The sequence below is a fragment of the Callionymus lyra genome, chromosome 2, assembly GCF_982586985.1.
Source record: "Callionymus lyra chromosome 2, fCalLyr1.hap1.1, whole genome shotgun sequence".
NCBI classification, from domain to species: Eukaryota; Metazoa; Chordata; class Actinopteri; order Syngnathiformes; family Callionymidae; genus Callionymus; species Callionymus lyra.
The window spans coordinates 22,099,848-22,113,014 of NC_141819.1; the positions used below are offsets into that span (position 1 = coordinate 22,099,848).

At 39.7% G+C, this 13,167-nt stretch overlaps 1 protein-coding gene across 2 annotated transcripts in view; it reads left to right on the top strand.

Moving 5' to 3' along the window:
- Positions 1-13,167, top strand: part of skap1 (src kinase associated phosphoprotein 1) — a 40,656-nt gene that overhangs the window by 25,442 nt on the left and 2,047 nt on the right. For both annotated transcript variants that reach the window (XM_087784119.1, XM_087784120.1), the window contains 3 exons: positions 1,081-1,197; positions 5,647-5,697; positions 5,818-5,915. In XM_087784119.1, coding sequence (XP_087640245.1) covers positions 1,081-1,197; positions 5,647-5,697; positions 5,818-5,915 — 266 coding nt within the window. The remainder of the gene's footprint in view (positions 1-1,080; positions 1,198-5,646; positions 5,698-5,817; positions 5,916-13,167) is intronic.

A 13,167-nucleotide genomic window follows, 5' to 3' on the forward strand; every position in this document is an offset into this window, starting at 1 on the left:
GACAATAGAAGGTACAGCAAGTTTCATAAAAGAACAAGAACAAAGTGGGACAAACAACCTAGCAGTGAGAAAGTTAATTCACGCCTTCAACAGGAATCTCCGATGCGGTCTTATGTCGTGTGCAAGTCGATGTATATTGATGACTTTATGATGTATGAGGAAGGTATTTTCCGAATGGGGTGCCGGGGAATTGGTGGAAGCCGAAGACCAGCGTCTTGGCATTGGGCCAATATTTTTATCAGTTTCATGCAGTAAAAACATGCTACAGTTTAGTTGTACTGGAACGAAAATCAGTCAGTCGACCACATAGTTTCAGTGTGATCAAGATACAGGTGATATCAACCTATAGAAGGAAAGAGCTGAGCCAGGAGCCACTTTATTTTACATCATGTTACATGTCAAACCTCACTTATTTTGATCCAATCTACAGATAAAAAGGGGTGTTTCTCCCCAAATCTGTGCTCATTGAATCTCCAAACTATCTCTAATAACTCTTGTTCTTCTCTGAGTTAGAGGAAAAACATTTACATATTGAAATTGGCCTGCCTTTTAGCTTAGCTCACACTTGGTTGCTAATATATCAACAAGGGCATTATCTCTACTCAGCTGCTTTATACATCACAACATTCTCTATTTCTTTGTTATTCCCTGCTGGAAAAAAAATCAATACGCAGCATGAATTAATGAAATAAACAAAAGAACATCAGCGAGATGAAAGTTGGGTCATATTTACGTTGCTGACAACCATGAATCAATCTGTGCGATGCCCTCATCCAGAATAGTAGCAGATTTATTATAGACGGATGTTCTTGTGCTCTTACGATATTGTATGACCAATAATGACTATCTCTGATTAGCAATTCTTCATATCATTTATTTTCCGGCACCATTCGTGACGGTGACCCCGTCGATGCATTATTTCTCTGTGTTATTATCGTCGTTATTTGCTCGTTAGTATCGGGGAACGCTCGCGGGACCCCACCGACATTCCTCTTACTTTACCCTTGAATGCACGAGCGTGTCTTTTGTTCCACGCTGTGCTCCATCTTTGCCGCTAATGCTGCGTCTCCCCTCCACCAGATCTCAGCTCCAGGTTCATTCCCGTTGATGATGATGATGACAACGGTGAGGATGAGGTGGAGGAGCTGGAGGAAGACTACGATGACATTGAAGAGGATATTTACGAACAAATGCCAGGTAAAAAGCTCACACACTCTGTGATGCATGACCGCCAGCCTATAGAGCAGAACACACTAGAAGTTGTTGCACAAAAATCTTCATTAATATTTTAATTTAATTAAAAGATAAAGATACAAAATTAAAGACAAGTTAACTGAATATATGAGAGTACGATTTAAATGTTGCGTTATCATTAATAATACAATATATATAAAGTATATAGTAATATAAAAGGGTACGATTCATTTTGAAAATGTGTATTAAGTACGATTAAGGGGGCCTATAAAAGCAGAACAGTTCATTATTAAATCATTGGATGCAAGTAAATAATTAATTGCAAAACAACTCAAAAGGACACACTACAAACAATTCAAATTAAGTAAAGAGAACATATCTGAAAAAACCCTCTGCTTTGCCTTTATGGGCATAAGAGGATGTGAAAGAACTTTGAATCCCATTTTTTTTTAATGCATTTTAGTAATAAAATAAGTGTAGTGACCTTGTTGTTAAGCTGGCAAAACATTGTGTCAAATGATTTATATTTCTCAGGGTGATGCTAGGTAGGCGACAGTGTTCATAAATAGTTTTGAACATATACGCTGGTTTTCTAAACAAACACCCTCGTATAGTTGAAAATAAGTGCGAAAACTGTCCTCATACACAGACGAGAACTGGTTTCCTCTTCTGGCTGAGAGTGTGTTCAGAAACAGTTGTCGTTTAAAGCGGCTGCTCCAAATCCTCTGTCATGGAACGCCCAATTAGCTAATGTTGCCAGGCAACAAATAGCCTCCAATTCCACGCAGTCTGAGTCGTTTAAGGTTCGAATTGCCTAGCAACAGTCGCAAAGTTTAAAAGACGCAGTCCAGCTCGGGGCGCACGTGGCTCCATGGCTCATCGTTGATAGGAATTAGGATTTGATAGAGAATGTTGCGAGACCCCCGGAGCAGGTCTCATGACTCCAGGCAGTCCCATGTGTCAGGGCGGCTACAAGACCCCAAGAAGGACAAAAGGCGAGATCGGATCTTCTCCGGCCCGTCGTCCATCACTCTCTCTATTAAATAAGATACATCAAGATTCAGTTTCACTCAGTGGCTACATTACCTTTGCCCAAATCACTGTTGAGAGCCGAATCACTCTTCAAACTGTCACGCCGGCGTTCAAAGCCATCTGGGAAGAGGTACAGACCCTGACCACAGATGGCGTATCGAGTAACAGGCTCTTTCGTTCGCTTTCTCACCCCGTCAGTTATCAATCAACTGCGACTGCATCTCCTGCGATACTGTCCTGATCAGAGGAACAGTTTTTAATTGCTCTGGTCAGATGATGGTGACCATTTATTCAGTGTTAAATATTTTGGAAGTTTCTTTTTCATCAGTGTGATAATATGTTTCGACAATAATCAGAACCAAAATCAGAATCAGAAACTTTTATAGGATGTTTTTGTTGTGTCAGTACAGAGCAAAAGAATACAAAAAGATTACACACAAAATAAGCAATAGAATAATAATTGTGTACTAAAAAATAATAATATATAATAAATAATAATAATTGAAGAAGTCACATACAACAGAACACATTTGAAACAAAAGTACTGATGGCCAGTAACTACTTACTAAATAACTCAACAAATACCCAAATAACAGACATAAAAGTAAAAGTGATAAATATTCACAATATCCTCCATGCAGCCCACTTGTTGGCCTAGAGAATAGCCCAATGATGCCTTCAATAATTGATTAGGTAACTAATCATTTGCCCTAATACAGAACGTTGCCCTAAACCACAAAACCATTTATCTCCTGCCTAATTACACTCTCGTAGATTCATTACCCTTTCCTATAGAGATTTATTGATAGATTTCTTTTTTTTTTTGCTGTAGTTGTTTATTCTGCTCATTTCCAGACTGCAATGTAAACCCAAAAAGCTGAATGACTGATGAAGCTAAATATAAATTATATATGTTACGCTCAAAGTGAGCAAATGTTTGACCAAAATAAACAAAAAATTGTGTAACTTGAATATAAATCAGTAGGATTTGACACTAGGCTGTAAAGTTATTATCATCTTAACAAAGTAAAGAAACTCTGTGGCCAAAGTCAACATCCTTCCACACAAGTAGCTGCTGTCAGTAATGTAGACAAACATAATGAGTCAAAGCATCAACAGTGGTTGGAATAGATTCCAGCATTGCTACAATTTCCATGTTTGACTTGAGATGAGATTCTGATCATTGCTCAGCGGTGGCGGGCTACAGGGGCACTGCCTCTGGTGCTGATGACTGATTTTATTGAGTGGAAAATTAAATCTGTTTGATGTAGAAAGCATTGGTCTGCAGCCGCGCTCTCTCGGCTGGAGGAAGCTCCTCCTCAAATGTTTGGCAAACAAACTGAGAAATGAGTTTTCACGGATGATTTGAAAGAATAATTGTCGTTCCGTGCCTAAAACGTTGTCAGTCACAGGCCAAGTGAGGTGAAGGAAGCTCTGGAAAGTTTCAGCATCGACATGGCGATGATATGTGTATGTGTATGTGTGTGTGTGTGTGCGTGTGTGTGTGTGCGCGTGTGTGTCATCGGATGTGTGTGCTGTTCCTGGAAGCAAAGGCGCAGGTTGTGCTGGAAGCTGGATAGTGTTGCTGGGTGGTGGCGTGGCTGTCAGCTGGCTGTTGTGGAGGATGGATGTGGGAGGCAGAGGGCAGGAGTATCAGTGTGTCAGGTCTCAGACCAGCAGGTGCCACGCCCCACAAACCTGACTCCCTCTTTCTCTCCTCCTCTTCATCCTTTAGGCAGACTGATAAATATGTATATACTTATCATCTTTATATAGTTTATGTGGTTGTGAACATATCGGCTTCTGTCATACAACAAAACGATACAACAAAAATTATATTCTCCGTCTTTTGGGATCATCTTGCACAAACAAGAGCATTTTATACAGAAAGATATAATAAATAAATAAAAAAACAGTATTATAGAAGTTGTGGGGATGTGCCAAAACATGCTAATGCAGAAAAGTTACACAGGAAAACGTTTTCCATTTATTGTTGTATTTGTTGAACTGGGAACTATGATGCTTTACTAGCGGCAACTGGTCATCATGGGCAGATGAGACATACCCCAACCTTTACTTATTTACTTACTATTGTCCTTAAAAAGTTGAAAAGGTTGTTATCAGCAATCATACAAAAAACAACAACATAGATTTTAGGTATTTTAATATTGTTTCATACTTAAATAGTCACTATTTTTATTTTTATTCTTTTAACACTTGATCTTATTCATCATAAGGTTTTTACTTCCTTTTTTCTTTTACTGTACTTTAACTTAATATTTTATTATGCTATTGTATTTAAATTGTATTTATCATTTCATATATTGTTTAACTATGGTGCTGTTTTTGATGTACTGTGTCATTTTAAAATGGCTGATGTTTGTTTTTATGTTAAGCACCTTGTGACCATCTTTGTCTGAAACCTATATAAAAAAAGTAAAATAAATTATTATTTGCATTATTGCTACTGGTATATAATGCAAATATATTGATTTGTTAATAATTGTAAGAGTCCTTCTCCTCATCAAATGGTGCTGCAGAGTCAGATTCAGTCCAGCCTCTCTTGCAGCAGCGAGAACTGATAGGATTCTGCAGGTTTAGAATGTTTGTCTATTTAAATGCTGATGATGATAAGTGACGCTCGCAGCCTGGCGCCCCAGTATTCTGTGATCTTCAAGGCGACATTGGTGATTGACAACTGTCACTAAGGGTTGCCAATTGGTTTTTGTGTTTACGTATTTAATAAATACAGCAGAAATATCTAAAGTATATTCAGTTTTTTTTTCATTTCACGGTTCAAAGCTTCTCTAAATGCTTCAATAATAAGTGTTTTGAGGTGAAAACAGGAGCAGTTTATACACATGTTACAAGGTTTTTGAGATCAGGAATACATAGTTGGTCCAAACTGTGCTTTTTCATACAGTGACTAACGTGTAATGTTCAACCAACTATTAATTCATGATAATTATAATGTTGTTTCAATAAAAAGCTACTGTACGAATAAAAAACATGGTCCCTTTTGACACTATCACTATCAATTGACAAGCTTAACTATAAATGTTTGTTTCTGTTTGAAAGTCTTCTAAGAAAAAGAATATAATATACAGTATATCAATATAATATTTTTTGATTTTCTATTTTGATTTTTGAATAGTTAAATAACTAAATATAATTGTTTTTATATATATTTGCCCTTCTTTATTTAAATGAATCTTTACATCTTGCCGTGAACATAATTTCTACTATTCCTTTTTTTCAATTAATCTAATTAATAATTTATTTAAATAATAATGGTCTAAAACTTTGTATATTTTACCTTTGTCTCAACATTGTCAGATATTTATGTGAATTTGGGTGCTCTTGATTCTTTAGTTATTTTTACTCACAAGTTTAATCTCTACTATTCTGTTTTTCTTGAAGATAACGTTCCAGATTTACTGGAGGAAAGCAGCGAGATGACGGAGAAACCAGGTAAGCACCTAAAACACTCAAATCTGTGTTTCACTTGGTTAGCCTTCATGTGAGAAAACAACATCACTTCCTTTGGTTTTCTAATTTGTGCCTTTTGTTTGCTCTCGGCTCTCTCATCAGATTATGCAAACTACTACCAGGGTTTATGGGATTGCCAGGCTGACGAGGAGGACGAGCTGGACTTCCACAGAGGGGACCTCATCCACATCATTAGCAAGGTCAGCATTATTAGCAGCAGCAGAGCCGCGTTATGGTCCCCGCGGGACGACTGATTGTACACACGGCTTCAGCCGAGATAACAGGAGATTACGGGTAACAGATGACACCTCGGCACACATCACCCCACAGTTTAGGACAGATTACAACGGAGTGATGCAATTATAATCCTGCAGCGTGAATCAAGGTGTCAGTCGAAGCTGCGGGAACAGTAAAGTTAATATTTAAAGAGTCTGCAGAGCATTTTAAACAGCATCAGACTGGAGTCTAAATTTAGCATCAATGTCTTAAACACAATCTTAACTGCTTCCCCTTCGTTTAAAAGTGCTGACATCAGCATGTTTTTGCCTTGCACGGCCACCTGATGCGTGGAGGCCGTCAGGTCATGGATGGACCATTAAACTGTGGGAAATAATTAGCTTATATTTCTATATATCTAAATACATTTTGAGTCTTATTTCTAGCCACCTGTGTGTGTTTAAATGGGTTCTCTTTTAAGTGTATTTGAGCCCAAAGGAGCACTCTCGTTATTGTCTGTTAATTTAATAATTTCGAAACATTTTTAAATGTTGTAAGTGAGTAAGAAAGTAATTTGTATTTATATAGCGCTTTTCCAGACAGGGTCACAAAGCGCTTAAACAATCAAAACAATACTCAATAAAATATATACTTTTGAAGATCAAGATAATACTGAGAACAACACAGGAGTCTAAATACTTTGTTAGCACAAAAGATCTAAATTAATTTTGACACTTTTTCCGAGAGATGCATGTCTCGGCAGATGCAGAAAATTTGATATTAAAATTGGCAGTTTTTTAAATGTTTTTCTATAAACTATTAGAGTGTCTTTACACAATGCACTTAAATTTAATTTACAACATACACAGCGGCCAGTTAAACTCACACAGGTGTTTTCCATCTGCAGTGGTCAGTGGCATTGTGACAGTGGTCTAATGATGGTTGACATGACACATGGTGTTGGAAGGTGATCAAGTCGACAGCACAATTGATGGTGCTCAGCCCTTCTGGACAAGGCATGGTTACCATGGTGACCAACTTATCAAACCACAGAACAATCATATCTTCTGAAGCATCGTCAGCTTCTGTGTTGCTTTACTTCACCGTGCGCCTTGCTGGATGTGTTAAGTGTGAACCAGCAACCTGTGATCATTTACGGTCTCACCACCAGTGTTGGTGCCTCTGGATGAGGCGGAGAAGCGGCGTCTATCCGTGGATCACGGGGTGACGAGTCTGTGCGCCGGTTCATTACGGCGGCGCCATCACTGGGGTTAATTGAGCAGGCAGCCATGCGAGGCGTTCCTTTCCCGCGTGACGCAAACTGCAGGTGAAGTCGTGCTGCTCCTCTCTCCTCCTCGCCCTCCATCCATTTCCTCCGGTTTTTATGGCCACATTCTAGCGCCACGCAGAGTGTCAGCCGAGGAAGAAAAGCCACCCTGCTGGAAATCAACGGCTGGTAATTTGGATTCCCGTGCTCAGTGCCGCACGGGGAACAACTTCCAGCCGGCTGCGATTGGTCCGATCCAAATTGAAACATTATGATCAGTGTTTAGACGAAATGATGTGCATAACAGAAAAAAAAAAGGAATCGCCCAAATTTAGTGGTTTACAAATGAGTAATTATGTGGAAGAGATGGGAAAATGATCAAACGGTGCAATTCTGGATCTTTAATCACCTTTAGCCGGAGTGGATAGAATGAATGAAACAAACCTCTGTAGTGTCGCAAACCGACGCCGAGAGTTAAAATTCAGTCGTTAGCTCATATCGTCACACACACACACACACACACACACACCGCTACAAAGTACACACACACACATACCTGCACATAAGTATGTGAGATACATTAAAACATGATTATACACAGACCAACCAGACCGTCTTTTTCTGGGCCTACATTCAAAATATGTCAAATAAATGGAAAAAAAAGGGAAACGTTTGAAGTGAATGAAAAATACAACTCACCATAACATCGTGTGAGTGAAGAGGAAAGCGTCTTCTTTAGATAGAAGTCATGTACGGTGGAGTAAATCTGCTATTAAACTAAAAAAAGACCATTTCATACAAGTACAAACATTACCTGGGACATGGACCTGTGGTTGGCGACCAGTGTTATAATGAAAATGTACAAAAATGAATAGTAAACAGAAGAAAAAGCATGTGTGCATCCGGACGGCGCTTCATCAAACAAGCAGCACAACTGAGCAGCAGGTTCAGTTTGTGGCATTAATTCAATTTCTGATGGCCTTTGTTTGGACGTGGCCCAGGCGAGAGAGTGTGCCCCCTTTTGCAGAAGATGGACCTAAAATCCAGCTCCTCTTGGCAGCGGCAGACAAATGCGACGCCAGCACCACCAGTCGGCGTGTGAATAGTTGATAGCGGAAAATGTCAAAACAGCTTTGTACATTTTTCACCGGAGGATGACAAAGACGCCGCACTTGCAGAAACAAAGAGGTCCAGGCTTTGTGTTACAGATCGGTGTCGCGGCTCACATGCGGGGCTCAGATTTCAGCTTCAACCTGACCTCGGAGAAGGTAGAACCTTCCCCGCCTCCAAAAACACATCAAATAGTAAAATGTGTAATTTAACTTTTCTTTTTTAATCCTGCCCTTATCTTTGCTTCATTGGAGCTTTAAAAAATGGAAATAATGATTCACTGCTGATTTTGCTGAATTTAAATAGATTCATTTCAAGGATTAGTCGCTAAAAATACGTTCCCCAGATTTAATTTAGCAACTGATGCTTTGTAATGAAGTAGATTAAATAGTAAATAAAATTGTATACATTAAAGATCAACAGGTTATTGTATCAAACTTGAATTCATTTTTTTATAAACCTTAAGCATACCTCCAGTAAACCAACAATGTGACAGAAAGATAATATTCAAGTAAACAATAATAAACAAAATACAAATCTGGGGGTTAATATTAAACGTTTGATAAAAATGGAAATTGTCCATTAATTTACCAAACATTCTTGATTTGAAATGAAGATTAAAAACATGTTTCAGTTGACAGTCTTTCATCTAAACGTGCTCTATAGTTGGTCGGAACTGGACAGAAAACACCAGCGACCATGACGACGATGTCGTCGTCTCAGGTTCCCGAGTGACCCAAATTCCTCACACCTCAGTGGAATTACCGCTCCGCCTGTAAAAGCCCGAGAACCTACACCTGTCAATCACCAGGACTGGACTCTCCACTCGGTTTATCGGTGTGTTGTCGAGATGCCGGAGCAGCTCAGTATGTGGTGACAGAAGAAAAAGGCTCTTCTCCCCATTATAAATCTGTCCCACGAGCAAAGCGACCGTTAGCTCGGCGTAAACACCTCGGCGGTGCCGGCTGGAGCGCCCGTTGCAGGTCCAGAGGAAGACATGGTTGTTGTGTCTCGCCATAAAAATGACAGCCATCCTTCTTGTCCCGTGAAGCTTTAAGCTGCAGTCGTAAAGACTGACACGCCATCATGGAGTCCTCCAACGGCCGCGTAATGGATTTAAAGTCGGCTTGTAAATTATTTAACTGTTCTCTGGAGTGTTTGGTTGTTAGTGACACGTCGCGTCCCATCCCGCGTCCTCGCGGCCGCATCCCTCCGTGAATGCCATTATTTGGATTATTGCCTGTAATCGGCTATTTATTTTAACGACCCCCCCGAGGGAGGGTTTCCCCCGCCGTGTGTTGTTCTGTACAGGGGAGATCCCCGAGAACCCTGACCTGTGCGAATGAAATACGGACCCTTGGCTCCAACTCAAGTCCGTCGCTTAACTGGGGGACCCAGACACGCGAAATGGCCGCAATAAAAGCAGGCCCCATAAATTCTGTCTGAGGGTGGGAGGCCCTCTTGTCGGCGCTGTTATGTCAACACTGACCATAATTACAAGGTAATAAGGACAAGCTCTAAGTGCTAAATCAATGGCGCTAACAAACTGTTATTTTTAAAGCTGGGATGTGATTGACTGCCGGCGTGTGCGATGGGATGGCCACAGGCGCGGTGTCATATGGCTGTGAACTGAGGAGAACATGCCGATTGTATCAAGAAGCCTCGTCGCTCATTATCGATCGCTCACTTACTGTAAAACCTCCGCATTTTTACTGTACTTGTGTGTGTTTTCCCCTCCTCCCTGCAGTCTGCGCCCCGTCCTACGTATCACTGACAAAGTAAATAAATTAGGAAGCTCACAACTCATATGAATCCCATTAGTTCAAGAAAATTAATCTCGCCGGCTTCGGCGGGACGGCGATGCTGAGCACACTGATGCATGAGGTAGAAACACGCCAACAAATTTGTCTTTTTATTTATTTATTTCAAAAAAGCTTGCATTTTTCTCATACCGCATTCTGTGTGTTCTCTTTCCCGAAGACACTGTAGACTCACGTCTTTACTGTGTGGTGATCATTTGAAGGAAGATGTACAGGTTGATGTTCTGTGAAACATTGTTATATTGCATTCTAAACATGTTTTGCTGTCAGAGGCAGAAGCAGATGTTAGCATCAGTAGCTTAAACAAACACAACTGGTTCACACATGACATTAAAAGTACACTAATACAAATCCAGTACATCAACTTTATAATATAAAAATACAAAAACAAGAACATTGACGTAAATCAAATCATGAATAATATGAAGGAAAACTGACCATGAAAATAACATTGTAGCTTTATGAACAACAACATAAATAACCACACAGACACTAATGATAACATCAACAAAGTCAGTTACATAAACAAAAAACAAGTATTTTATATTTCATATTTTTGTTATGAAAAGTGTCAAATTAATAAGGATTTTGTAAAAACAATTGTATGATCACAGTAGAAGATTGTCTAAGATTGTATTCAAACCACAGAAAAAACTATTAAATTGAATCCCTCTTTTTAAAATACGTAATTATCCAAGCTTGTAGGTCTTTTAAATTCAAAGTACATTTTGATTAACTTTTTAATGAGGCACTGCAGTATTTATCAGACAAGAGCTGACAACCCTACTCTCAAAAGCACATTTAATATAATATATTCATTCAAGATGGTTTCAATTAACCTGCTTTAACAGCTGAAAGTGGAAAATAGAAAACTCTTAGTTGACCTTGTTGAATAAAAAAACAAACTAAACAAAAAAAAAATGTGAGAAACATGCGAATAACAACGTGTACTTTATTGAAACAAATCTATATTTGTTATAAATATGTTGTTTTCTCATTCCAGCCTTTTTCAAGACCGATACAAATAAATAAATACCACTAATAGTTCTTCAAATACTAACAAAAAGAACATTGTATTTATTTTTTCAGGTGATTACATTTATTTTTAAGCTTTGTTTTTTTATCCTTGCTGAAAATGTGTTTTTTCAATTTAGGTAAAAAAGAAATGAAGAAAAAAAACAATCAAAATAAAACCTTTTACAGAAAAATGTTAAATTAGTCATAAAAAGATCATAAAAAGAATTCCAGTTTTGTAATGAAAACATGTTCTTTCTTACAAACATTAACTAATAATGTCACATTTAAAAAAAGACCCACATTCATAAAATTAAACATCAATATTTCTAAATGCACCAATAAAACATTTAAAAGGTTCTTGAAACGTTATAATATGTTTTCATGTACAGTGTGGTTATTTTCTTATATTTGTATTAAAGTTTACGTGTTTTGACTCAGGATTTAAAAGCACATCATATGTTTAATTCTTCTCAGCACAGAGGCTTTAAAATAGTCGCTATAGGTGGATTTTAAACGAGAGGTTATCATGTAATATTTGTATTAAACAGTTGAGTTTAAGGGACACGAGCGTCATCGTTGTTCACTGAAAACACAATGAAGGCCGAAGTCTAAAAGTCTCTTTCTGTTCGCAACATTCTTGAAGTGCGTGGACAGGACGCCACTGGTCAGCTGTCACATTCCTGTTGTTCCCCTGCCTCTCCCCTGGATCGCCGGGACGGAGGTGGAGCAGATTTATGACGCGACGTCCAGAAGCGAGGCTGCTGCCTCCCCTCGCTCGACCCGCGGGGAGAGAGAGAGCGAGTCGCAGCTCTCAGCCAATCACAGTCGTCCTCCCAAACCTGAGGCGAGAGAGGAGCGCGCGGACAGCAGCGACACCTGGCGGCGGTGTCCGGAATGGTCCGTTGACTTGGTGAAGTCAACTCCTGAAGTTAGGATGAGAAGGCTGGGTGTTGATGAGAGAGAAGTGGACCTTCTCTTCAGGGAGGTTCGACCCAGAGGTCACGGCGGCAGAAAAGGAAAAGTGGACAAACAGTCAGATGGGAAAAGTCAAGAAAATGAGACAAAACAAAGAGGAGGGGGAGGAGGAGGGGGGTCCCCTTTCTTCTCGTCTGCCGACCCCCGCACCCCCTCCTCGTGTGCTTTTTCTCCGCCACACACCCTTTGAAAGACCCCTGACCGCTTTTGTGGCCATAGACACCATAGACATCCTATTTACCTCCCAGAGAAGCAGGGGTGAGTCTGGGGTCCGGGGTCACCCAGGAGGCAGCGGTCAACCCTCGGTCAACTACAGTAGGTCATTATTCAGCCGCAGCCAATCGTCCAGAACTGCGTCCCACCAGCGACCCCCCCCCCCCCACACACACACACACATACACACACAAACCCCCCCCCCACGATCCATTCTGCTTAATTATTATAAACGAGGGGCGGCGTAAACAGTCATCATTACAGACACTCGCCAGCAAATCCACTTTAAATTGCTATTAAGTTAAGGACCATCCATAATCCCGCGCGGGAGTTAGCCCGCCTAGCTTTTCCTTTGTATTATTAAGTCTCGGGTCCGGCGCTCCGTCATGTTTCCAATTTGAGCTTTTAATTAAAAGCCCGCCAGGATCAGAAGAGCCGGCGGAGAATCGATCCGTCAACTTTACTTATAAAACACTTTCCATACGCGCCCGTCGAGAGTCGAGGCGACGCACGTGCCCCGAACGTTTGGCTAACGCTCGTCGACGCCGCCATTTTAAAATGGTTACAAGTCAAACAATGAGCAAAGTTGATTTAGTGAGTCATCTCAGATTGTTTTTTGCATTTTATTTTGAAAGATGTAGAAAAAAAACTCTGTTTTTCCAGAAAAACTCAAACATTATTTAGAAATGATCAGTAAGTTATAAATAAAATATGGTTAATGCATGAATAATATCCCTTATTCATCAAAGATTAAAAAAAATAAATAAGAGTTTCAGAAAAATAAACAAACAAACAAACCCGTATTATTTATTTTTATTTCCAATATTTGAAAGA